This window comes from Eptatretus burgeri, chromosome 13, assembly GCF_056783735.1.
Source record: "Eptatretus burgeri isolate ZD-2024b chromosome 13, Ebu_testis_v1, whole genome shotgun sequence".
In the NCBI taxonomy this organism is placed as follows: Eukaryota; Metazoa; Chordata; class Myxini; order Myxiniformes; family Myxinidae; genus Eptatretus; species Eptatretus burgeri.
The window spans coordinates 37641113-37666112 of NC_140973.1; the positions used below are offsets into that span (position 1 = coordinate 37641113).

At 48.8% G+C, this 25000-nt stretch overlaps 1 protein-coding gene across 8 annotated transcripts in view; it reads left to right on the plus strand.

Moving 5' to 3' along the window:
- DBR1 (debranching RNA lariats 1) overlaps positions 1 to 25000 on the plus strand; it is a 49400-nt gene that overhangs the window by 9218 nt on the left and 15182 nt on the right. For 6 of the 8 annotated variants that reach the window (XM_085852037.1, XM_085852031.1, XM_085852032.1 and 3 more), the window contains exons 2-8: positions 3087 to 3173; positions 3390 to 3529; positions 8575 to 8699; positions 9193 to 9273; positions 14152 to 14237; positions 14408 to 14632; positions 14808 to 14888. In XM_085852037.1, coding sequence (XP_085708163.1) covers positions 3117 to 3173; positions 3390 to 3529; positions 8575 to 8699; positions 9193 to 9273; positions 14152 to 14237; positions 14408 to 14632; positions 14808 to 14888 — 795 coding nt within the window. In that variant the 5' untranslated portion in view covers positions 3087 to 3116. Of the gene's footprint in view, positions 1 to 3086; positions 3174 to 3389; positions 3530 to 8574; positions 8700 to 9192; positions 9274 to 14151; positions 14238 to 14407; positions 14633 to 14807; positions 14889 to 25000 lie in introns of those variants that run through there. The other 2 variants (XM_085852038.1, XM_085852039.1) reach the window with 2 other exon arrangements.

Genomic DNA, 25000 nt, shown 5'->3' on the forward strand with positions numbered 1-25000 from the left:
AATTGTATTTAACCCCACCATAAAGCTCGATGGACGGGGCCAAAATGATACCGCTCTTGCACCTTCTTGCCATGTGGTGATCACAACTACCAAGTTTGATGAGTTTTTCTGCACAACCGTTTTGGAGGAGATTGCATGGTGGACAGATGGGGATATGGAGCTGATTACAATACCCCCCTACCCCCTTTCTTTTGTTTTTTTTTATTTTAAAAAAAAGTCTGAAAGTGAATGAACAGGTTCAAGTCCAGATGCTTGAAAATGTACAGCAATCATTGAAGAATATGTTTGAGCCTGGAGAACGTAGGTTTCAGAAATTATATGCTGAACAACGTCAATGAGATCGCAACCTGTGGTATGCGCCACAACGTGAAAGAACAAAGCAATAGCTTACTCATGAGCAGTATTTGCCAACAGGACCAAATGTATTTGAGCGATGTAGTAAACGTCGTAACTCTGGAAGAACCTCTAAAGAAAACTAGAACAGCACTCGGTGGGATGAACGATTGAACAGTTTACGTTTGTATCCCACTCATAAGCCGGATCTGAACCGGACCTTAACCAAAATCTAATCGCCTTGTTCTTGTCAATTAACCAACTCGTCCACCGAGTTTTTGTCATAATCCATCCACAACTTTTTGAGATATCATGCTATGTATTGTTTTTAGCTCCACCCCTCAATGGTGAAGAATCACTTAAAAAAAAAAAAATATCAAAATCAAATTTATTCGTCCTTGTCACACACCCAACCTGTCCACCACGTCTCATCTGAATCCATCCATGACTTTTGAGATGTCCTTCTCACAGACAAACAAACAGGGATGAAAACATAACCTCCGTCCACCTTCTGTGGCAGAGGGAAATATTTCTTTGAAAATATCTTGGAATTCAGAGCTGGCTAAGAAAGGATATCAAATGGATGAAAGACATGGGGTGGCTTGAAGGTGAGTGTGCATACCCTCGGCTATCCTGCCAGCCTCCAGTTATTACTAATGATCAGGAAACTGTGAAAAGGACATAGAAACCCACCCTCCCCACGAGGATTAAGTGACTCCTGTTGTTTAGATATATAACTTAATATAAACATTGAAATTGATAGATCAAAGGACAGATTTGCTGAGAGCAAAAGGAACTGCAATCCAAGGAAGATTGGAGAGATCAACTAGAAAATTTGAATTGCGTGCACAGGCATTGGATAGGATCGAGAATAACCTTGTGCGGGCAATGGAAAAAGATGAAATTGAAAAGTCGGAGGGAAAAGGAGTGTATGTATATATATATATATATATATATATATATATATATATATATATATATATATATATATATATATATATATATATATATATATATATATATATATATATATATACACACACAAACTCTGGCACGAAGCGGCCACAAAACAAGAGCATGGAAAAAATGTGCAGCCGTGGAGCATCAAAGATTTTCCAGAATCAGAAATGACCGAAGAAGAAGGAGAAAAAATAGGCATTTGAGTAAACTCAAAGAAAGTTTGCCATGATAGATATTAAAGGACATCTGAAAACATTCTGACAGTTTGTGAAACATGAGGTTAAACCCATAAAAGGAATGGGATCCTTTCAGAAGAACGATGGAACTTGTACGGTAGACAGCAAGGACAAAGCGGAGTTGTTTAACGAAGCTTTCCAAGCTTGTTTTCACCATGTAGAACCTGAATAACATCCCCATTCCTCGTGTGAAACTGACATTTTCCAGGATTGAAGGACGTGTTCCATTTATCAGAACAGTGTCTCGCCGTTTCCAGATCACCAGGAAGATACAAGTTGATGCAGTCTGCATAGCAGAATGATTGGGATGCTGCATGACACGATGTGTAGTCATCTGAAAAAAGGAAGAGAGGGTTTTCCAGAACATTGGAGAGGTCATTTATCTCGCTGTGGAACAAGGCTGGGTCCAAAATACTGGATTTGGGAGAGTAGGGGTGGGGGGGGGGGGGAGACGGTTCCATTAATGACGATATGTTGACTGCTTGAGTGGAGGACGACAGAAATCCTGGAATAAAGGTGGCTTTGAATGACACAGAGCTTGGCAAGCGAAACGATGATGAATAACAAAAAAAGGGGCAATGCCCCTGCTCTCACCTGGTAGATCCAGGGAACCACTGGTAGGTGTGCTGACCCACAAAATATTTAAATTTTCTCATTGTTTGAACAAACTTGTGAAAGCTCCATGCAGAGATGATTTGCATGTAGATCATGTGAATACTTTTTGAGAAGTCAAAAGTAGTTATCCTGGAATCGTAATGACCTTTCACCTTTAAACTGACCTACTGAATATGCAAATTTGATGGGATTTGCAAGGCATCAGGCGTTCTCGGTCCTCAGAAGTTCTCTAAAGTTTGCTCAAAATAGGACCATTAGATTTTAGCATCATGGGTGATGAAGGCTGTGGTCAAGTTTCATCAACATTGTGTGTGTGGTTTCAGAGAAGAAAGCAAGTACAGTATCTACTTTGGGGGAAACGTGGGGGGGGGGGGGATAAGTTCACGGCGGTTCATGATTCATAAGGGAATATCAAGAATCCCACGATACACTAAAAAAAAACAGCGAATGTGCCCACAAAAAATTGTGAAAATGCAAAAAAAACTGCCAATACATGAAACAGGGCCATGAATGTCGAAGCAGGTCACATTTTATCAAGCGCAAATATGTGGGGTCCGTGAAGAGCGGAGGTCATCCAGTACCTTTTTTTTTTTGGAGGGGGGGTGGGATCAAACCTGGACTGACTTTGATCCTTGCCATACACCCTGTTATCCCCTGATTTAAAAAAAACTTCAAAAATTTTTTTTAATGTGGTGAACAAACTTTGGTACATCAGGAATGATTAAGGTTGTGGTCAAACAAACAAGCATCCCGGCAGGTTTCATGCATCCCGCCTGCCCAGCAGGTTTCATGTCGCCGAGCTCGTGTCTAAATTCTGTACCAAAAAGGGTACTTTATTATTAATATGGTGATCACCTTTAAATGTTTCTTTCTGAAGGTAATTGAATACTTGTTCTTAACAATTTATGCCCTCACTCACTCACTCACTTGTATGGGTGTCAGGGGTGGAAGAGAAGTTCAGCTGAAAGAGGCATGCGAGTTGCTGTAGAGGGTTGCTGTCATGGAGAATTGGACAAAATCTATGAAACGGTGAGTTTGGTTTTATGTCACCTGTGCACAAAAACTTTGGGGTATATTATGTTGTTAATGATTGCTGATTATTTATTTATTTAACTGGACCCTTGGTGGGAACACTGAGCAATGTTGCACCTTTGGTTGCCAAAATGCATTAGCAATTGAATGCTCACAGTCATTTTATTACTTTTATTTATTTATTTATTTATTTATTTATTTATTAAATTGTAGTTGGCAGAGGCAGTACGACAAGGTGGAGAGCCCGTGGACCTCCTCCTCTGCTGTGGTGACTTTCAGGCTGTTCGCAATGAGAGCGACTTGCTTTGCATGGCTGTACCCCCAAAGTACCGACACATGCAAGACTTCCACAGGTAACCAAACACATTTTAGCCAGCTACACCATTGTGTCAACTGTCTACTTCATCGTGAGATGGAATTCCATCTTGAGGGATTTCTGACATTTATTTATTCCATTCATTGGGGCTGGCAAAATGGCCGAGAGGTAAGCACACTCACCTCTCAGCTGTCTAGCCTTGGTTTTAATTCTCGACCCAGGTGTAAACTGTCGCCCCAGTGTTTCACCAGCAGAGCGATTCATCAATGTGTGTGCATCCCTCGGATAGATGCTAAACAGGCGTCCAGTCTGTCGGCACAAGTTTGTGGACGTTAAAGAGCAGTTTTGGGTCGCTGATGACCACTTGATTCGAAGGTTGTAATCACATTAATAATCGTTGGGCAATTATTTTCTCACATTTGAAACTCAAAATATGCTAAAATTCACTTTTATGTCAAAACTTTTGTCAGTGATCGAAAAACAGACCGGAATTTACCGAAGATGCTATGACGTCACGTTCTCCGAAATCTTCGAGAACTTTCGGAAACAGCGTGTGGACAATGGAGAGATGCGAATCAGAGAGTGATTTCAGCGGCGATGAAATTGAGTGTTTTCATTCCGATATTGCAGAGGACGAGTCGGAGAATGATGGGAATTTATACTATGGAGTTTCTGGCCGTGAGCCATATAAATGTGAGCCACTTGCAAGTGCCAGAAAACGGCCTATTTCGTGTACAAGTGGCAGGACTGACTGTCCACCAGTTCACACTGACAGACTCCACCAGACAGATTGGTTTGTGGATTTTCATTTTCTTGTTCGATGCATAAAATAATGTGAAGTTTGATTCGTCTGTGACTTGATATAATCATTTTTAACCCTCTACTCACTCAAGAGTCAGAAATAGAAAGAATCAATAATGGACCCAAATATATTATACACCGTCGCCTTGGCGTTGAAGTCTTTCTGACAGCTGAGCTTGACCCCAGTGAAAATGAACAGTTAGAACAAACCCCAACTTTCAAGAGACTGTTTTAGCATATAAATAACAAAATATGTTTAGCCTCATTGGGAAATATTCTACCAAATTTAGAAAAAAAAAGTGGAAAATTGATCCATTTTTTACAATTGAAATGAAATAGCCCAATTTGCTGATGCTGTTAAAAAAGTACTTTAATCAACAATAAGTTGATTTGTTGAGAAATTTTTTCATGCTTGTGTTTTTCAGAAAGTTTATTTATGTGTTTTTCCATGTACTCTTTAAGAATACATTTCAAGGTTTTTCTCACTTAAACTCAACAATTGATTCTGTGACAGAGCAGTATCTGGAGAACTTGTCAACCAACAACTCATATTCACAGAGTGGTGATCAGATGTGTTTATGTCTTCGTAATCCTCGGCTGTGAAATGGTCACCACAAATGACAAGTCTATCCAAAGGGTTCTCAATACCCCTTTTCTTTGGGGGAAAATTAGCCCGTTTTGTTTGTACAAATCTTATCCACTGCCGGCGAATGTTTGATTCCTTCGGGAATCGGTGGGAGCGATTACCCGTTTTCCAGCCATTTTCGCAAAACACGACTACAAGGCATGATGTACAAATATCCAAATAACTTTGTTCTACATTAATTCAAAATAAAAAAGGATAATATAGACAGTTGCAAGCTCAAAAAAGCGAAAGAACGGCCCGCTGAACTGGACACTTCTTCAATGAGCGAGTGAGCGTCCGCTTTGTTTTGGAGAACGTGACGTCACCATCCATACATGGCACGTGGCTGTTTTTTTTCAACAGCCTCGAGAAATAACATCTTCGGGGTTAAATTTCATTAATTTCCCCAATAGTTAGGCAATCACAATAGTTTGCATCTAACTATTTAATGCACAAATAATCATATTGATAAATTTTCAGAATATGTTTGGTGACCCGCAACCTGCTCTTTAAAGACCCCACGATGCCCTTTACGAAGACTAGGCACGCTCTCGCCGGCACCATGAACAAATTAAAAATCCTGCCCTGACCTTGGTCGAGCATCAGGCTTGGCCAGACGGCTCGTGAGTACTTTGTCCAAAACGTCCTCCGGCCGACCCCACACGAATGGGGTATAATTGTGGCTGTTAAATAAGAAAATTTATTCCATTAATTTATTTGTTTATTGACTTATTTATCCATTTTGCGAAACCATAAAGTTCCCTTATCGAATTTTCTGAACCTCAATGTGAGTGAGCTCCAAACTTGAGTTTATGCCCAAGTCGAAGCAAAAGCTCAAACACAACAAAGCAACTTTTTACTGCCTGTTCTTCTTCTCCAGTCCTTCTACGACTTCATTTGCAGCACAAGGCTGAGTAGCATCATTGGCTGGGGCACGGCTGTGCCGCTGATACAATGCCCCTGTTACCAGTACACGAGTACTCGTTTTTCCGACCTTGGAAGGATGACAGGCTGAGTCAACCCCATGTGGTGTTAATTAAATGGTTTCACGGGCTTGAACTCAAGACCCTAGGATCTCAAACCAGCCACCTTGACCGTTAGGCTAACACCATGCTTCTCCTCCTACTCAGCCTCCTCTGTTTCTTATTGGAGAGAGAATGTTCACGAACGTCCTGCCCACTACAAACTACTGGTACGATCTTGTACTTGGAAGTCACCAGAAATCTCTTGAATACTAGAAACCTCTCTACAGGTTAAAGTCCAACTATAACGTTATAACCTGTTTGTTTTTTTGTTTTTTTTATACATCTTTTAACATAAACATTGCACCTCAACAAACTTACACAGTCATGTGTAATAAACAATGTGTTCCATATCAGATCTTCACATTGTACCATACACCAGCTACCAGACACTATTAATTAATTTGTAACATAACCTCCACCCCTCTCCCCACCTGCCACCCACCTCCTCCCCCCCTCAACTTCAGGTTCCCCTGTACCAGACACTGCTCTTGGTACATTGCCAACAATCAGGTCATAGATTGCATCTGACAGGCAGTGGGTTTCAACCACACCAATCAGTTATGGAGTATGGCCCTCAAGCATAACCATTGGCACCGTCGGGACCATGTCACTCAACAGCATCGAGCTGAACTTCCCTAGGAATTGGTCCTCCCTCACACACTTTCAATCACCATGACTGCTGCAACTTGTGTCTCAAGACCTGCACGCAAGAGCTCTCAAGCTCTCTCTCTAGTAAGGCATTGGATACAAGCGCTGCTCTCCTGCGGAAGCTTGCTGCATGCAAGAAAAATTGGTCCTCTCCAAAACAGGATTCCAACACCATTGCTGATAGCTCTATCTTCGAGACATGAGTTTTTTACGAGGCAGCCGGCACTCGCTTCCTGACCTTTGGAGTTGCAAGAATCTTCTGTTGACATCTTCCTCCAGGACCATTCTTGTGCTGCTCCAGCAGGCCTCGGCACCGATGTTTAGTTGCCGTTTGGCCCATTATACCAGTGCCTTGTCCCCACTTCTTTAATTTCCTTGATCAGTTTGCTTAATCTTCCACGATATTAATCTCATTTTTACTATTAATGTAATATAACTAAACATCTTTTGGCAGTCTTCACCTTCTGATCACTCACCAGACCTTCAGTGTTGGACCTATAGTGATGCGGGGGAATTTCCACCCCCTGGTCTACATAATCCCAAGCTGCTAACATCCATGGGTCACACACTGGAGTGGTTAATCCATGTGATTCCTGGATGAATCGCCTCGATGTTTGCTGGGCTGTTGCCTGAGAGTCACTTTGAGTTTGCCTCAAGACCGAGTGTATGTCATACGAGACATGCCAATGACCGTCTTTCACCTGAATATCGGCGTCGAGTAGAACATGCCCTCCTGTCTGAGCAAATTGCACAAAAGTTTTGCAGAAGCCATTGATGTCACGTCCTGATTTCTCATGATACTCGCACACAATCTCCACACATTTGATACCTCTCGATTAGAGGTTTGTTGGACAGTTAAAACGGGTTGGCTGCTTTAAGTTTGATCATGTGCATTCCACCTTTTAAAAAAATTATATTTCAAACAGTGATGAAATCAAGGCACAAAATTGTCTGCTTTTGTAATTCGCCTGAGAACCGCTCGGAGCTTCCACCACCGTGTGCTCGTACCACGAGTGAACATCATGAGAACAAGTTAACTGCTCTTGACTGTTCACATGTACAAATCCCTTCAGTGTCTGGACAGTTTAACATCACCTGACAACTCTCTGCTAATACTCCGTTTGCGGATGGCATCGACAGATCTCTCATTGACTTGTACTAACCGCATACTTTTATCAACGTTCTTTTCATTCCATCCATGGACTGTTCTCTTTGTCGATGGAATGCCATTGGCCTACACAATTAGGACCAGTTTGTTTTCCATTAATAGCTCTCCATTTCCCTTTTTGGTCGGATTTTAAACTGTACCTTGCCGTGTGAAAGGCACCCCTTTTGGAATGTTGCTGTTACCTGTGCCACCGAAGGTGAAGGAGGTTATGTTTTCACTCCTCTGTCTTCTGTCTGTGTGTGTGTGTGTGTGTGTGTGTGTTTGTGTGTGTGTGTATGATATCTCAAAAAGTTGTGGGACGGATCCAGATGAAATTTGGTGGGTAGGTTGAGTGTGTGACAAGGACGAATTGATTAGATTTTGATGAAGATCCGGATCTCATCATTTTAAAAGTGATTCTTCACCATTGAGAGATGGGGCTGAACTAATATATAGCACGATATCTCAAAAAAGTTCTTTATGGATGAAATTTGGTGGACAAAATCGAATCGATTCGTCGTGGTGTGTGACCACGACGAATTTATTTGATTTTGGTGAAGTCCCAAATCCGGATCTGGATACGAGACTTATTTCATTTTTATCGTGATTCTTCACCATTGAGAGATGGGGCCAAAATAATATATAGCATGATATTTCAAAAATGTATTGGGCCAAATATGTTCTTGTGATTCAGGCATTACGTGACTGAGGTATGCGCTCTTCCGAATGCCCTTCTAGTTCGGAATGAGGTTACTTTTGTGGCGGGTGGGGTGGGGGGGGAGGGTGTGTGTAATATGATGGGCATGGACTGTACATGACATTACCTGCCATCGCAGGTATTATTCTGGAGAGAAGCAGGCTCCTGTGCTGACGGTGTTTATTGGAGGAAACCATGAGGCATCAAATCATCTGCAGGAATTACCTTATGGTGGTTGGGTGGCACCAAACATCTACTACATGGGTGTGTTTCCCATGAGACAACATGCACATACATCCTCCTTCATTCTGTTTGAGCTGTGTTTAGCATGAACCTGTCCTTTTTTCTTGATTTGTTTGTTTGCTTGTTGTAAATAAATGTCTCTCGATCTGTGGTTCCTGAGATGATGCGTTTCACTTGGTGCACTTTGTACCTTCGTCTCCATCCTCGGTCCTTGACCGCTGCCTGCAGGTCAACTACGACCGAGCCAGAAGGTCATGGTAGGCAGTGGTCATGGGCCGAGGACTGCGGTGGCGATGCAGTCACATGGGACTGAAAACGTGTTCTCTCAAGGACTGCAGGTTTGTTTGTCTTGCTTCTTGTTGTTTTTATTGAAGATTAATTACTCCACATTTTGAATACAGATAGATGAGCATGAGATTCGTATGCTTTCTTGTTTTGGAAAACCCTGAGGTTGCTCTACCATACCATTTTACCAGTGCTATAGTTATACTGCCTTTATTCGACATGGATGCAGGGTATGCTGGTGTGTTGTGCGTTGGAGGGATTCGGATAGCAGGCCTTTCTGGGATCTACAAAGGTCACGATTATCACAAAGGTTTGTTGACATACTTGTGTACTTGAATGTAGACAGTAATGGAAACTGTTTTTGTGTCCACGCACTGCGAGTTGGTAAATCTAGTGTCCGGAGGGCAGTAGGACTCAGTCGTGAGGGTTGTCGAACTCTGTTTATTGCCCGTCCGAATGCACACTACTGCAGACTACAAACACGCCTCAAGCGGCGCAACCATCTATAAGCCTTGCGGACACGTGACCACCAACACCACACCTCCACGCCCCCACAATGCTCCCCGCATTGTGCCCTGCCCACGTACGCCACTACACCACATTCCTCCCTCCTAAAAACATGAGTATAAAATGACCATTAGAACGAGAAACAACATCGGCAAAGCAACCTACGGCACAAAAAAAAAAGCGGCACAAAACGACGTTAATCAAAAATCATAGGCCCCACCACACAGAAAACAACCAGAGCCCAAAAACGGCATTAACCATGTGGCCGTGAACCAAACCCAGAAGAGCCGGCACAAAAGAAAACGTGCTTCATCTGCCCAACCTGCAACCTCAATGCCACTGTGTTAACCTGGCATATCATTCATCCTTTCGAGCCGAATCCCAGAATGCAGGGGACAGATGCGCAAGTACCGCGTCACACGACGAACCCAATGATGGCTGCAGCCCACAAAACCCTGGCTGTGTTAAAGATAAAAAGAAGCAAGTTGGGAAGCACAGCATCACTACGCAGCAGAAGCGCCCCCAGGCAGCTCATGCTTACACGCCTTCCGGCAAGGTCGCGATGACCTCCCGCGCCCCCTGGCCAATAAGCTCCATCAAACGCCCCCGGTCGACAAGCTGGCACCTCTCCCTCAGACAGGACCGAATCAGGTAAACACCCCGAGCCTGCAAGCCCCGCGGCGCCACTGTGGCTGACCTTGGCGAGAACAGAGGTTTGCGCTCCATGGCCCCAGGCACGTCTGACCTTGGCAATATCAGGGGTGGGGGTGACGCTGAACAGCGAACCAGCCCCGGCTCTGAGTCGATCTCTGAGTCCCACACGCGAGTCGAACCGGCAATTAGCCGGCTGCAGTCCCAGCAATCCCATACAAAACCACGCATCACATTCAGTCATGCCATGAAGCAACAAGAACATCGCCTGCGCAGATGCAAACTCCCCTTTTCGTACAGCGCGCTTTCCCAGTATAATTCCCACACATGAGCGGGTAGTGGACCGTGGACTGCCCTCGCAGCTGGAGATCAGAAAGACCTCTTTATTCGCCACGATCGCCCGCAAGCTCTTCACATCACATCGATCATATCGGTCATCCCTTTGATTGATCCCAACCAAACATATCATGCTCACACGCGGACTGTCGGCATTTGCGTTAACAATGCTAAATCGAATCACTCGTGCAGCGAGAATCAAATACACAACAATTGGCAATCCATGAATCACATCGTGGGTACGCCTCATGGTTGTCGCGACGTTGCAATGACTTGCTTGTCGTCGATGGTCGCGTTCCGCGAACTTCTTGAACACGACCGGCTCGCTCCAATCCCCCGCTGAAATCGCCTGAACGACACGGGTGTGCACTGTACCACGAGTGCCGTGGGAGTGCGAGAGCCCGTCGCCGCTGGCATGGCTCCCGTTGCTCCAGACCCGTATATCGTCGTCGCCGGAAGCAATGAACAGCAGCCCACGTTGCATCGTCGCGGCTCCCGCCGCCAGAACCTTGCCCTCGGGTCTCGAAGGAGGCACAGGTGCACCTGGAGGTACGAACTCCGAAACAGGAACCTCCTCCCCCTCCCCCGTGCCTGGCTGTCCCAGGCCACCAGCTGACGCCATCCAGGTGAGCCTGAGGCGCGCCAGCCAGTCCCGGCCCAAAAGGGCGGGCCCCTCCCCTCGTACCACAAACAATGAGAGTAGGGCGCTTTGACCTCGGTAGACCACCGAGACGTCTGTCACAGCAAGTGGTGCAATCGCTTCGCCGGTGTACGTGCACAGCGACAAGGTCGTCTTGACCAGGTGAACACCGTGAAGGTCACGAGCAGCCCGCTCGCCCATGACCGACACTACAGCCCCGGTGTCAACTTGAAACACGATCGGCACGCCATTCACCTCGACCTCCACTGTTATTGGTCTTGTCACCTCCGGACCAATTGAAAACAGGCTCAACATTGGTTGCATTTCCTGCTCCGGGCCGCCGGGATCGCTATGCCCCAGCTGCAGGCCGCTTCCCAGGTCGCTGGGGTCGTCCCGCACCTCGCTATCCAAGACCTTAACGGCGGCCCCCGCCATTCGACACACGCTTCAGATGTCCCACCTTGTGACAATGCAAACACACGGTGTTCTTATACGGGCACACTCGCCGCAGGTGCGGACCACCACATCCCCAGCACCCCTGGGTGTCCATCTCGCTCCCTGTGCGGCCGCGCTGCGGCGCGCGCCCACGGCTCGCACCGACAGACGTGTGCGTGACCTGGGGCACCTGGGTCATCGCATGGACCCCGGGGTCACCCGACATGCCCCAGCTGGAACCACCCAACATGGCCTGGCCGGCGATGGCGCGGACATCTGTGAGTGTCTGCTCGACAGCTGAAGCAGTCTCGACCGCTGAGTCGAATGTAACGTCAACACTTCGCATTCGCAGAATCGCCGACACCATCTTCGCATCTTGCAGCCCAGAAATAAAGCGATCTCTGAGTCGAGCTGGACGCTCCTCTGCCGTGAACTTGCAAGCCACGGCCGAATGCTTCACCCGCGCCACGAAATCTGCGACGCGCTCCTCCGCACCCTTCGCGAGGTGATCGAACTGGTACCGAGCCAGCTGCAATGACTACTTCTCCGGCGCCATGTGGGCTTTCATCTTCCCTACCACGTCTTGAAATGACAGCCCGTCGTCACTGGGCTTATCCGGCGCTACCAAATCACTTAGCAGCCGATAATGTTCCGTTGATAGCGAGGCGAGCAAGATCGATTTGTGTTTGCTCTCATCGTCTACATCATTCGCGTGGAAATAGCACCCCAATCGTTCAGAAAACAATTCGAAGACGGGCACTCGACCGAGCGCCATGCCCTGACCTTCCGCCATCCTCGAGCCGTCCTGTAGTTCACTCGATGGCAGGTGACGGCGAGACGTCTGGCTGCAGGACTCGACCCGCACCGAAGACTGTGCGTGCGGGCACGCGAAACTCGTGACGCGCTTCCCCGGGCTTCACGCCAGGTGGTCGAACTCGAACCGCGTGAGCTGCGCTGATTTTCCCGCTCCAGCGATCCAATCGCTCCGGCCAAAGACTCCAACTCAATACCGATGCAACCCAGGCAGTCTGCACACGTCGATCTGAAGCAGACTCGTCGCCAATGTAGTGTCCGGAGGGCAGTCGGACTCGGAGAGTCGTTAGGGTTGTCGAACTCTGTTTATTGCCCGTCCGAATGCACACTACTGCAGACTACAAACACGCCTCAAGCGGCGCAACCATCTATAAGCCTTGCGGACACGTGACCACCAACACCACACCTCCACGCCCCCACAACGCTCCCCGCATTGTGCCCTGCCCACGTATGCCACCACACCACAGTAAAGAGTTAATCGCACTGTTACACGTAGCCTCCGTGCCTCAGGGTGAGTGCCCCAAGTACCTGAAGGGGAACGTGACAGGCAATTAAAACGATCACTGAACTTTTCCGTGTTTTGCTTTCAGGTGAAACAGCGCAGAAACAGAGGGATATTTAACACGTAATTTATTAATCCCTACGGTCTACTGTTGAAGTGCGAATATCATTTAATAATATTCCATCACGATGATTTAAATGAAACACTCAATGACTATAATTCCCCACATTAATACATGCCATGTTCAATGCTTTCAAAACTCCCTAAAAGTTACACACATGTATTTCAATGCAGCTTTGAATATTCCCACAACTCTTAGGTCGGCAACTTATCTCCAGCACCCCCTTTACTTTTGCCTTGTGTTGTAATACAACACTTTGATAGGATACGAGTTGTGCCAAAGTCGATGTCTTGCACTTCCGAAGCAAGTGTGGATGCTCCTGATGGCGTATGGATGCTCACAAAGTGAAGATCGACCGGCCAGCAGCGTGTGTGGTGAGCGTGTCCTGAGGATAAATTCCTCGCAGTTAGATCGCGCTGCCTTGCTATGTCGTGAGAAGGAGGGTGGATTCGATCTTGGAGAGATGCCCAGAGTACTTGTTGGCATGAATGCCGGCTTGATGACACGCCACGGTGTTGCAATGGTTCCTCGTGAACGCAACCAGTCAGCAGGCAGGATGAACCCGCATCCGCGAAGAGGCAATGGGTTAGACTCGGATCTGTGGACAACATACGCACTCTGTTCCAGGGTGCGATAAGCCGTCCACAGCTTGCTTTCGCAAAACGAACTTGACCGCATTCTGCCGCTCCAAATGCTCAGCACTCTGCTGGAGCTGAATTTCTGGTTCACGTCGCAAACCACCTCTTCTCGAACAGCTCACTGCTCACCTTGTATTATAGCGAACACAAGGTCATCCAGAAGCCAGGCGACAGTCTGCATTTGAAGACTGACCAAAAGCCTGACCATTGGCTAAAAGCATCGTGTCCCATAACAAATCTTTTCCACAGTCCGTTTTACTTGAACGTAGGAGTCCAGCTGTCATGTTAATCGAACATTGTAGCCTCGACAAAAGCTATCCTCAAAGTTCTGTCGACACTCCCTCACTGTGCCCAGGTACCACCGACGCATTCATCTGTCTGCACAAGTGTCCTTTCACACAGTAACCATAACACTTAATTCACGTTGCCTTTTACACAAAATACCGAAGCGTTTCCAATCGTGTAGGATTCGTACTAATCCGAAATGGTACGTTTCAATCCGACTCGTCTTGGCAATGGTGGACACTTTCATTTCTCTATTGCAGGTCATTTTGAATGCCCACCATACTCGCAGGATTGCCTGCGGAGCGCCTACCATGTCCGCAGCCTGGAAGTATATCGCCTCATGCAGGTGGGCTTTACCTGTGACCAATGCTTGCATCTCCATGATACTCGAGCCTGCACTGATTTTTTTTTTTTTTTTTTTTTTTTTTTTTTTTTTGATTTGTGACCATGTTTTCCGTTTTCTTTTAGCATGCTTTGCATTTCCCAATCCTCTGTATTTTCCTCCTCTTGTCCCAGCTTTCAACTCCCCCAGATGTTTTCTTGAGTCATGACTGGCCCCTGGGAGTGACTGTGGGCAGTGGTGTTGCAGGGTTGCTCAGAAGAAAGCCATTCTTTACTCAGGAAGTGGAAGGGGGCAGGCTTGGTAGTCCTCCAGCTGGCGCATTGCTGAGAAAACTACACCCGTCTTATTGGTTCTCGGCACATCTCCATGTTAAATATGCGGCCATTGTCCAGCACCAGGTACATTAATTAGAACCAGCTGTGTCAAACGAGGTCACTTTGGAAGGAAACCTTCCGTTGATTCAATCTGCTTGGCTGATTAGATAATTAAAGCACAAGTGCCACCAAATAATTACAGGAACCCCATCCTTTGCTCTTCTTCTCATGAATTCCTCGATGTGATTTGTCGCTGTAGCTGGAAGAGGGACAGACATCTCCACAAGTGACTAAATTCCTCGCTCTTGATAAATGTCTTCCCCGTCGGGAGTTTCTTCAGGTGAGGTTCGTGCAAAATGCTTTCTTTCATCATAGATTCTTTTTTTTTTCTTTTTTTTTTTCCTGTTATTTGGTTTGTTGTTCATTTTTTCTTTTCTTTTTTCATATCAAGAAGTGTATACTTCTTATGTAAGGATGGCCCGGACATTCCATTGCCTTCATACAGCAGAAATCCTCAAAAAAGGCGACCAAGATAAAACTTATAAACCGACGAGCAGGCACTCCCACCCTCTCTCCGGTCAGGAGTACACGTGTTGCCCCACCAAATACGGCTGGCCGCTTCGTGGCCGGAGAGTCCAAGAAACGTAAAATTGTCAAGGATAACACCACGATCAATATAGTAATCGCCAGGATGAGTCACGAGGTGAGGAAAGCGTATGATAAAGACGCCGCAGCGTAATCAATATTGTAATGAAAATCTTCGAAAGAGATTATATTGCTTCATTGATTTTTTTATTTTTTTTTTCAAAACATAAAAAACAAACATGTTTTTGCGTCATTTTTATTGGGGAAGTACACCGTCCAGCTCTGCTTAGGCGAAAATGGAACAGAACGCAGAATATTGCCATGGCAACAGTAGTAAATGGGGTTTTGGGGACATCCCCCACCCGTCAATTTTTGTCCTTGCGCAAACCTCTCGGACCAGATGATTTGTTTGGTAGCATTCTGATTGGGGTGTGACCGGCGGTTTAAGAGGAGTTACGTGACACACAGATGGACACTCAATCTTATTATAGAGATAAATTAACTCCGAGTCATCTGCAGAGAATTCCCAATCCAATAATACTAATTCAACTTTGTGACATCATTGCTGAACTATAACCAGAGAGTTTGTGTCAAAGCCACCCAATGCTCGCCTGTTTGTACTTTTATCGTTTTTAAAAGACTAGTCTAATAATATTTTTTATAAAGCATTGCAGTGAAGTCTGATCCAAATAATTTTAAAGCAATATATGTATTTGTATATTGTAATCAGTAAAAAAGTGTGGTAGATAAAAACATTAGAAAGGAAATAACTTGCACCAAAAAAACTTTAACATTTTCACACTCACGCTCATGCCGGGGGTATCGCTATAGCTCTCTGTTCTGCGAACAGGCGAGCTGAAAATGAGACCCAAAAGTGCCTGTTTGTCATTATTATTATTATTATTATTATTATTATTGTTATTATTATTATTATTATTATTATGTCTATAATTATCATTCTTATTTCTGAGAAACCAACTCAAAATTGGTTGAAGCCCCAAACTTTGTTTAAACACCAATCCACTGCATTTTATGGTGCAAATTGATGAAAATTTTAATGTTGCTTGAAAAGATTCCAGGAAAAGAACGCAAAACCGAAAATAAAGGAATTGAAAGGAATCACAGGGGTGGGTGGGACTACAACTGTCAATCAGCCTGATGGGGTCGGGGCTGCTCGACATTTGCCCAAGGGCCGATCAGACCTATTCAGCTGTGGTTAACGGTGGAATCGTATCAGCCCTGTTCGTGCAGGGCAGTCACGGGGCCATTCGACAGCAACAACACACATTTCTATAAATTACTTACTATTTAGAATGTTAGATCATCAATAAAGAATGTACAGTACCATTACCATGTCAGCGCATCGATACAGTTTGAGCTACAACAATTTTTAATCAGGCGTAGAACATCTTTATATATATATATATATATATTGTTGCGGATTTCGCGCCCGCCGGCGTGCGACGGCCACGTAACTCGAATCGCGGCACGTCGCCCACCGGACGGACAATCCAGTCGTGACCCTCTCGGACTAACGCCGGGAACCAGTCACGGGTGGACCTTTCGGTCTCACCGCGATCGAGCCAATCAGCCCCCGCGTGGGATAGGGTTGCTCGCCAAATTCGAACTACCTAAGTACCCACGCGGAGGGTAGACCGGGCGATCGCACCTCGCCGCAGGTCGACTTCGGACACGGGCCACTTAAGCGACCCGTTCCGTACTATCAGAATAACCGAGCGGTGTTATCGTCGACCTCGACGGTTCGATTAATTATCGGGCGTATTCAGCCCACTACCAACCCTTTACGTGAAGCAAGATGGGGATCCAATGGAGGAAAATGACGAAGCGAAGCGGGAAACAGTTCACCAATAAAGCACATTTATTCGCGACGAACGGAAAGCACACAAATACAATTCCACCAAATGCACACAAAAAAAAGAAAACACAATTCCATTTACACAAAAAGCAAACATAAAAGTGAAAACACAGTGCAGAGCTAATACCGACTACCGAGCACACGGCAACACTTATACAATTCTACTTCACAGACGGCGCCGACAACACATACCCAAAACCAAGGAAAGAATATCCCCAAGAATGAGGCAGGCCTGAGGCCGAGACCGGGTCGGGCCTACCCGTCTGGTGATGAGACGCGGAGCGGCGATGGCCCCGCAACCCGCGGGCCTCGTGGACAGTGCCTGGTAGGGGGTGGGAACGGGGCCCCCTTGGTCGCACTATCTCAGCGCGGGGGGAAACAGGAGGGGGTTGCTGATGCTCGGGGTATAGAGGATCTTTATTATATGCGACGAGCGTCTCCACCTCGGCCAGGTCGCGCTGTCGGCCTCCCTCGGGTGCAGCTTCCTGCACGACGCGAGCACCCCCTCGTCTGGTGTCGCCGCCTTTCCACAGCTCCGTCCCCTCCGTTCCGACTCCAACGCACACGACGAGCAGCTCCACCGCCCGCGAAGTCTTGACCCTCTGCTTCCGACTCTCCTCTTCTTGACTCTCCGACCTCGTTCTGCTGACTCCGACTCTTTCTGACTGACGAACACCGTCCTTTTATCCCCCCGTAACTTCGCCTTTGACCCCCTCCCTTTGACCTTTCACCTCGCTCCCCATTGGCCCGAGAAAAAGTGGGCGTGAAGGCTTTTTGATCCACAAATTTGCATATATCGATCGCCCTGGGGGCGGGGCCAATTCGCCCCTCGCTCACCGATTGGACGGCAAAAAGTGGGCGTGTGTCGTTTTTGAAGTACAAAATCCGTGATTTTGTACACGCTGTTCAACGTGCGCCCTACACGAGTCCAGCATCGGTGCCCATGAGTGGCGCGAGATGACGGTGATGCGATGGTGGCGAGTTGTGACGGTAAAGGTCATGGCGGTTGTGGTGAAGCGGCGTTGTGGTCGGTGGTTGATGTTGTGGTTGTGATGGTGGCGATTGGTCCAAAATAAAGATAGTAAAAGAAAAACGGCTATCCTAAAGAGTCGCAGCACGTATAAATGACATGTATTCCCACGAGACAACGGGTTTGGGCCTAACTACACATGCACTTACCGAGATACCTCACCTAAGGGACCTGAATGGTGGTTTGCGAATCTGGTAACCACAACACTACCCCCTTCCCTTTTTACAGACTCGTCCCGAGTCGTCAAATTTTCGTGTGCAATCATGTGTAGTTTTCCCCTAGTACATTTTACCTACGGATCCCTGAGTGCGACATTCATGGTATTCGTGTCCCCAAAATAAATAACCTAAGGGCTGCGTAACTATCTAAACAAACTCACTCACACGGACGACTTAAATAAAATTGCCGGCGCTAGACAGACATGCCGGGGGCGCACTCATATTTACAGTACATCTTAACCTTAACTTACAAATTTTACACTAAACCATGGCCCAGGATCATTGAACTCTGCAAAAGAAAAGCAGTTAGCAGGGAGCCAGGCTGCCCACATGCAGTCTCTGGCTCAAACAATGCAGGTGACAGGGAACGTGGCTGGCTGCTCACACGCAGTCCAAGGCCTTCCCTTTTGAACTGAACTCAGTGAACCACAACGGTGCTTGGGCTGCACAACGCAGTCTCCGTGCCAGCTCAAGTGGCACACGCAATGAACACAACGAATGGATGCATGAACACAAACACGGTGCACGGGCCGCCACTGCAGGCCCGTGTTGTAGCTGCCAACAGGGCAGTTCTTGCAGCTTGCAAACTGTTGCTTTGCGGATCCTGGCACACATGGAAATGAACAGGGGGGGGGGCAAAGCAAAAATTGAACGGGGCTGGTGAACGTGGGCAGTGGGCATGGCATGGCAAAGGCAGCAGGCAAACACAGCCCGCAGAAGAAGGCCGCTGCAGGCAAACACAGCCCGCAGAAGAAGACCGTTGCAGGCAAACACAGCCGGCAGATGAACTGGCCGGCACAGGCCTCGAAGAAAAACAGCCAGCAGATGAACTGGCCGGCACAGGCCTCGAAGAAAACAGCCAGCAGATGAACTGGCCGGTACAGGCCTTGAAGCAAACACGGCCAGCCGATGGCACAGGCCTTGCAGCAAAACAACAGCTGCCGATGAAGTTGGCCGGCCTCCGCCTTGAAGCAAAACATGGCCAGCCGATGAAGTTGGCCAGCCTTTGCCGTTCAATGGAGGTTGGTGGAGGGAGTGCGGTGGTGCTGGCCACTTGGAAGGCGGGCTCGGACCTACCTACCTGTCTCCCTCCCAACTATCGCCTTTGCCTGTCACTGTACATACCCACTCCCTTAATTTGTCAAACCCCAATTTAGCCCCAACTTAATTTTTTTTTGTTGTTTTTATTTTTACTTCCCCTCTATAAATCGTCCCCTAACCCCCTTTATCGTCCTTGTTCGGCTAACCTATCCTGTCACCTAGCCTACTCCCAACCCCTACGTTCCCTTCCCGGAGGGGAACAAGGGAGAGCTAACGTCCTGTGTCGAGGCCCAACGAAGCCTCAGAATGGCCTCCCCAGAGTTCGGCGATCTTAACACCAAGTGGGTCCAGCGGCCCACAACGACAGCGAGGGGATGGATGGTGCGGAGGGGTACATCTCCTAATCTACCCTAACCATTTAACAGTTAAACTACCCCGGGGCTTTCAACAAGCGCCTCTCGCTTAAACTATTGGTTCTAACAACCCAGATTCCCGTCGCCTGTGTTGGTGTCCTCACAATTTCGGGCCTCGCCCCCAATTTTCTCTCCGTGCCCTCACACGGTCTCCTGGCTGGGACACGTGGCTCCCTTTGGCAGGCACGACCCTCTGCCGAATCTCCCGCTATGGCACCCCGGGCACTACACTGCCTCCGAGCCTACCAGCTCCCTAACACCGGGGAGTGCCCCCCATGGCACCTCCCCTGAAACGCACACGTGGCAGGCCGGCCTCCCGGGCCCCTTTCCGAGGGTCACCCGTGCCCACAACACTGCCCACGCGGCTAATGGCGCCCCGGGCCCCCGCACCAAGCAGGCGCACCCGTGCCCACTACTCTATCCCGGCCCCCCATGGGCCCATGGCCTACCGCGGCCGACTAGCCTGGTGCCCGGGGTACCCACTCAGCGATACTCACCTTTCGCAGCCACGCTCCCAAGCCCGTCAACAGGGCTCCTGCACCCCTCCAAACGGGTCTCGAGCCTACTTTCCCACCAACAACAAAACGACCTCCATTTTTCAATTTGACTAACCCAGCTAACTCACTTTATACTGACCCCGGGGTCCCTTGGGCGGGAGTCACTCCTCCCCCCAATCACTCATCGCACCATGCATTCCCCATTCACTCCACACACACAGACCCGCTGGCCTCACTCACTCACCAAGCACATGCTTCCACCTCACTCAACATGTACACGCTTCCAATTCACTCACCAACAACTCTTCAACACACACACCGCTGAACTCTGCCATCCTTCTAACTACATCCCCTAACTAACTCGTGCTCCCACGTCGTCCCTTAAACTAGTAGCACGTTCCTTTTAACCTACGTAGCTAAGCTACGTCCCCACTACACATTCACCAGTCTGTCTCTGTCTCCTAACTCAAAAATTCATTTTATTTCCCAACCTAAATCTGGCTACAATCCCTCTAACTAATCCATTCCACGGACTCCATGAGGACTTACCCCTGCCCCATGAAGTCGGTCTAACTAAGCTAACCCTTCCCCCTAACTAGTTTCCATCCTGTGCCCAGGGTAAGGGGGTCTTTCACCCCTTGCCCAGGAATCCTGTACACCCGAAAGTGAGGCTTGTTCTTTCTTTTTTTTTTCTACATGCGCAGCGCCAGCGCGGCAACTCAGAGCTCGCGCACTTTGCACCTGCCCGTGACGTCATGCAGCTGCACGTGTTCCTCGTCCCTCCTTGGACGCTACCATCCGGCAGAGATACCCCTCCTGCCGGATTCCAACCACACGTGCAGCCATGACGTCACCGTGCGCATATAAAAAAAAAACACAAGCCACACGTCTCGAGGGGTTCCCCACGCGAACACATGTGCTTTGCCCGTTGGAGCTTAACACACACGATCGCGTGGAGAACCCGTCCGGTCCAAATCCGTTTACCTGCCTAAACTTTGTCCGTCCGCGGGATCGGCAAATCCACCGCGTGCGTTTCCGGACCGGGACTTCACTCTCGCAAGCGAGCACGTGGTGGTCTCGTGCGTTGCACAGCACGGACCGCGTGCTCACTGCTGGGTGAACCCGGCACGGTCCTCGAAACAACTACAGCCGCTACCCGGCTTTCGTTTCTCCCATGTCGCCGTCTCCGTCTCCATTCCACACACGCATACCTGCGTGTTACGACGCACACAGTCCACACCATTAAACTCACACCGGGAGACGCGGCTGCGTGCTCCCGCATGCCAACCGACATCTCCCTCTCATACCGCTCTCTCACACACGGTCTCCCTTGCACACAGCGACCTTGCACACGGCCGTTCACTCACGCGTGCCTCACTCTCACACCGTGCCTCATCCACACACGCGGGGGCACTCACCCGCGGTACCTCACTCATACACACGGCGACACTCACACACGCGGTCTCTTCCACACACGGTGCCTCACCCACACACGCGGGGGCACTAACCCGCGGTGCCTCACTCACACTCCGTGCCTCATCCACACACGGCGTGCTGGGAAGCACGCACTCTGGCACCATCGCCACCACACCACTCACACGTGGTGCCTCACTCATACTGGCCGTTTCACTCACACACACGGCCTCACTCACACACGGTGCCCCATCCACACCCGGCGTGCTGGGAAGCACGCACTCTGGCACCATCGCCACCACACCACTCACACACGGGGTCACTTCCACACACGGTGCCGCACTCACACCTTGCACCACACACACAGGGACAACCACACTGGGGATTTGTGTCCCCACAAGGGTCTCCGGGGCCTCTACACCCCCCAAGCTCTCCGTGCACCCGTCCACAGCACTCGTCCCCTCAACCTCGCAAAGCACGACCGAACTCACCTGGTCGTGACTCGCCTCAAGGGGGCATACTCCCTCCCCTCGTTCCTGGAGGAGGCCATCCAGGTGCTCGCACCGGGTCCCAACACGCTCCGCGAGCTCAACCCCATTGTCCTCCACTACCTCCGTGTGTGCGTGCGCGTCACTTACCCCGTCTTCATCGTGTAGTCTTCCCTCTATCGTTCCCATCTCCCGTGTCTCTGCCAACTCTTCACCCTTTACCTCCCTTGTCTCAACTATTATTTCTGTTGTCGTCACCTCGTGTCTCATCTCACACGTTTTGGTCTCCCCATTTAATTTTTCCCTTTCGGTCATCGTCACGACCCTCGCCCAACACGTTCCACGAATTATTTTTTCACCCGCCTCCACCGCGGGCCTGTCAGCCGTTGCACCCCCACCCAGCTCGTTTGCTCCCACACGTGAAGTCGCCATTCCCAGCTCCCTGGTCACGGCCTTCATGCCCGCCTGCAGGCATCGGCCCATGTTCTGCGTCTCACCCCGCAGCTCTTTCATGTTTGTTTCCATTCCGTTCATTTTTGTATCCATCTTTTCGTTTATTTGTTGTGTATTCGCATCCATCGTCGTTTTCACTTCATTCATTTGCTTGTTCATGTCTTTCATTTCGTTTTTCATTTCATTTGTGTTTGCATCCATTTTTTCGATCATTTTCGCATTCATCTTTTCGTTCATTGCCGCCAGCATGGCGCATAGCTGGGCCATGTTGGATGCACTCAGCTGAGCCGTTTCGGCAAGGGTTGGGGAAGGGTCTTGGTGGAGAGGGAGGAGGTGTCATACACCGCGGCCGCTGCCGCACCCACCTCGGGCCCTGGGTTCAGTTGGGCGAGTCCGTGTTCCTGCACAATCAACATTTCCTGCTCGGGGATTCCATCCTGGACCATGGACTCTACATTATTACACATATACATTTCTAATACCCCCGGCTCCCGCTCGCCTTGAGACGCCATCTTGCTTCTCGTGAAGGGTTAATTTGCTCGCTCGTAATTTGGAGGGAATCGGGGGTCGCTTCTCTCACCCCTGGACCGATTCCCGTAAATTTAGCCGGAGACAGGAGAGCCCGTTTTCCTGTTCTCCGATACCAGTGCCGCGAGGAGGGCGATGAATTTGTATCGCACGACCTGACACCAGTGTTGCGGATTTCGCGCCCGCCGGCGTGCGACGGCCACGTAACTCGAATCGCGGCACGTCGCCCACCGGACGGACAATCCAGTCGTGACCCTCTCGGACTAACGCCGGGAACCAGTCACGGGTGGACCTTTCGGTCTCACCGCGATCGAGCCAATCAGCCCCCGCGTGGGATAGGGTTGCTCGCCAAATTCGAACTACCCACGCGGAGGGTAGACCGGGCGATCGCACCTCGCCGCAGGTCGACTTCGGACACGGGCCACTTAAGCGACCCGTTCCGTACTATCAGAATAACCGAGCGGTGTTATCGTCGACCTCGACGGTTCGATTAATTATCGGGCGTATTCAGCCCACTACCAACCCTTTACGTGAAGCAAGATGGGGATCCAATGGAGGAAAATGACGAAGCGAAGCGGGAAACAGTTCAACAATAAAGCACATTTATTCGCGACGAACGGAAAGCACACAAATACAATTCCACCAAATGCACACAAAAAAGAAAACACAATTCCATTTACACAAAAAGCAAACATAAAAGTGAAAACACAGTGCAGAGCTAATACCGACTACCGAGCACACGGCAACACTTATACAATTCTACTTCACAGACGGCGCCGACAACACATACCCAAAACCAAGGAAAGAATATCCCCAAGAATGAGGCAGGCCTGAGGCCGAGACCGGGTCGGGCCTACCCGTCTGGTGATGAGACGCGGAGCGGCGATGGCCCCGCAACCCGCGGGCCTCGTGGACAGTGCCTGGTAGGGGGTGGGAACGGGGCCCCCTTGGTCGCACTATCTCAGCGCGGGGGGAAACAGGAGGGGGTTGCTGATGCTCGGGGTATAGAGGATCTTTATTATATGCGACGAGCGTCTCCACCTCGGCCAGGTCGCGCTGTCGGCCTCCCTCGGGTGCAGCTTCCTGCACGACGCGAGCACCCCCTCGTCTGGTGTCGCCGCCTTTCCACAGCTCCGTCCCCTCCGTTCCGACTCCAACGCACACGACGAGCAGCTCCACCGCCCGCGAAGTCTTGACCCTCTGCTTCCGACTCTCCTCTTCTTGACTCTCCGACCTCGTTCTGCTGACTCCGCCTCTTTCTGACTGACGAACACCGTCCTTTTATCCCCCCGTAACTTCGCCTTTGACCCCCTCCCTTTGACCTTTCACCTCGCTCCCCATTGGCCCGAGAAAAAGTGGGCGTGAAGGCTTTTTGATCCACAAATTTGCATATATCGATCGCCCTGGGGGCGGGGCCAATTCGCCCCTCGCTCACCGATTGGACGGCAAAAAGTGGGCGTGTGTCGTTTTTGATCCGTTTTTGAAGTACAAAATCCGTGATTTTGTACACGCTGTTCAACGTGCGCCCTACACGAGTCCAGCATCGGTGCCCATGAGTGGCGCGAGATGACGGTGATGCGATGGTGGCGAGTTGTGACGGTAAAGGTCATGGCGGTTGTGGTGAAGCGGCGTTGTGGTCGGTGGTTGATGTTGTGGTTGTGATGGTGGCGATTGGTCCAAAATAAAGATAGTAAAAGAAAAACGGCTATCCTAAAGAGTCGCAGCACGTATAAATGACATGTATTCCCACTAGACAACGGGTTTGGGCCTAACTACACATGCACTTACCGAGATACCTCACCTAAGGGACCTGAATGGTGGTTTGCGAATCTGGTAACCACAACAATATATATATATATATATATATATATATATATATATATATATATATATATATATATATATATATA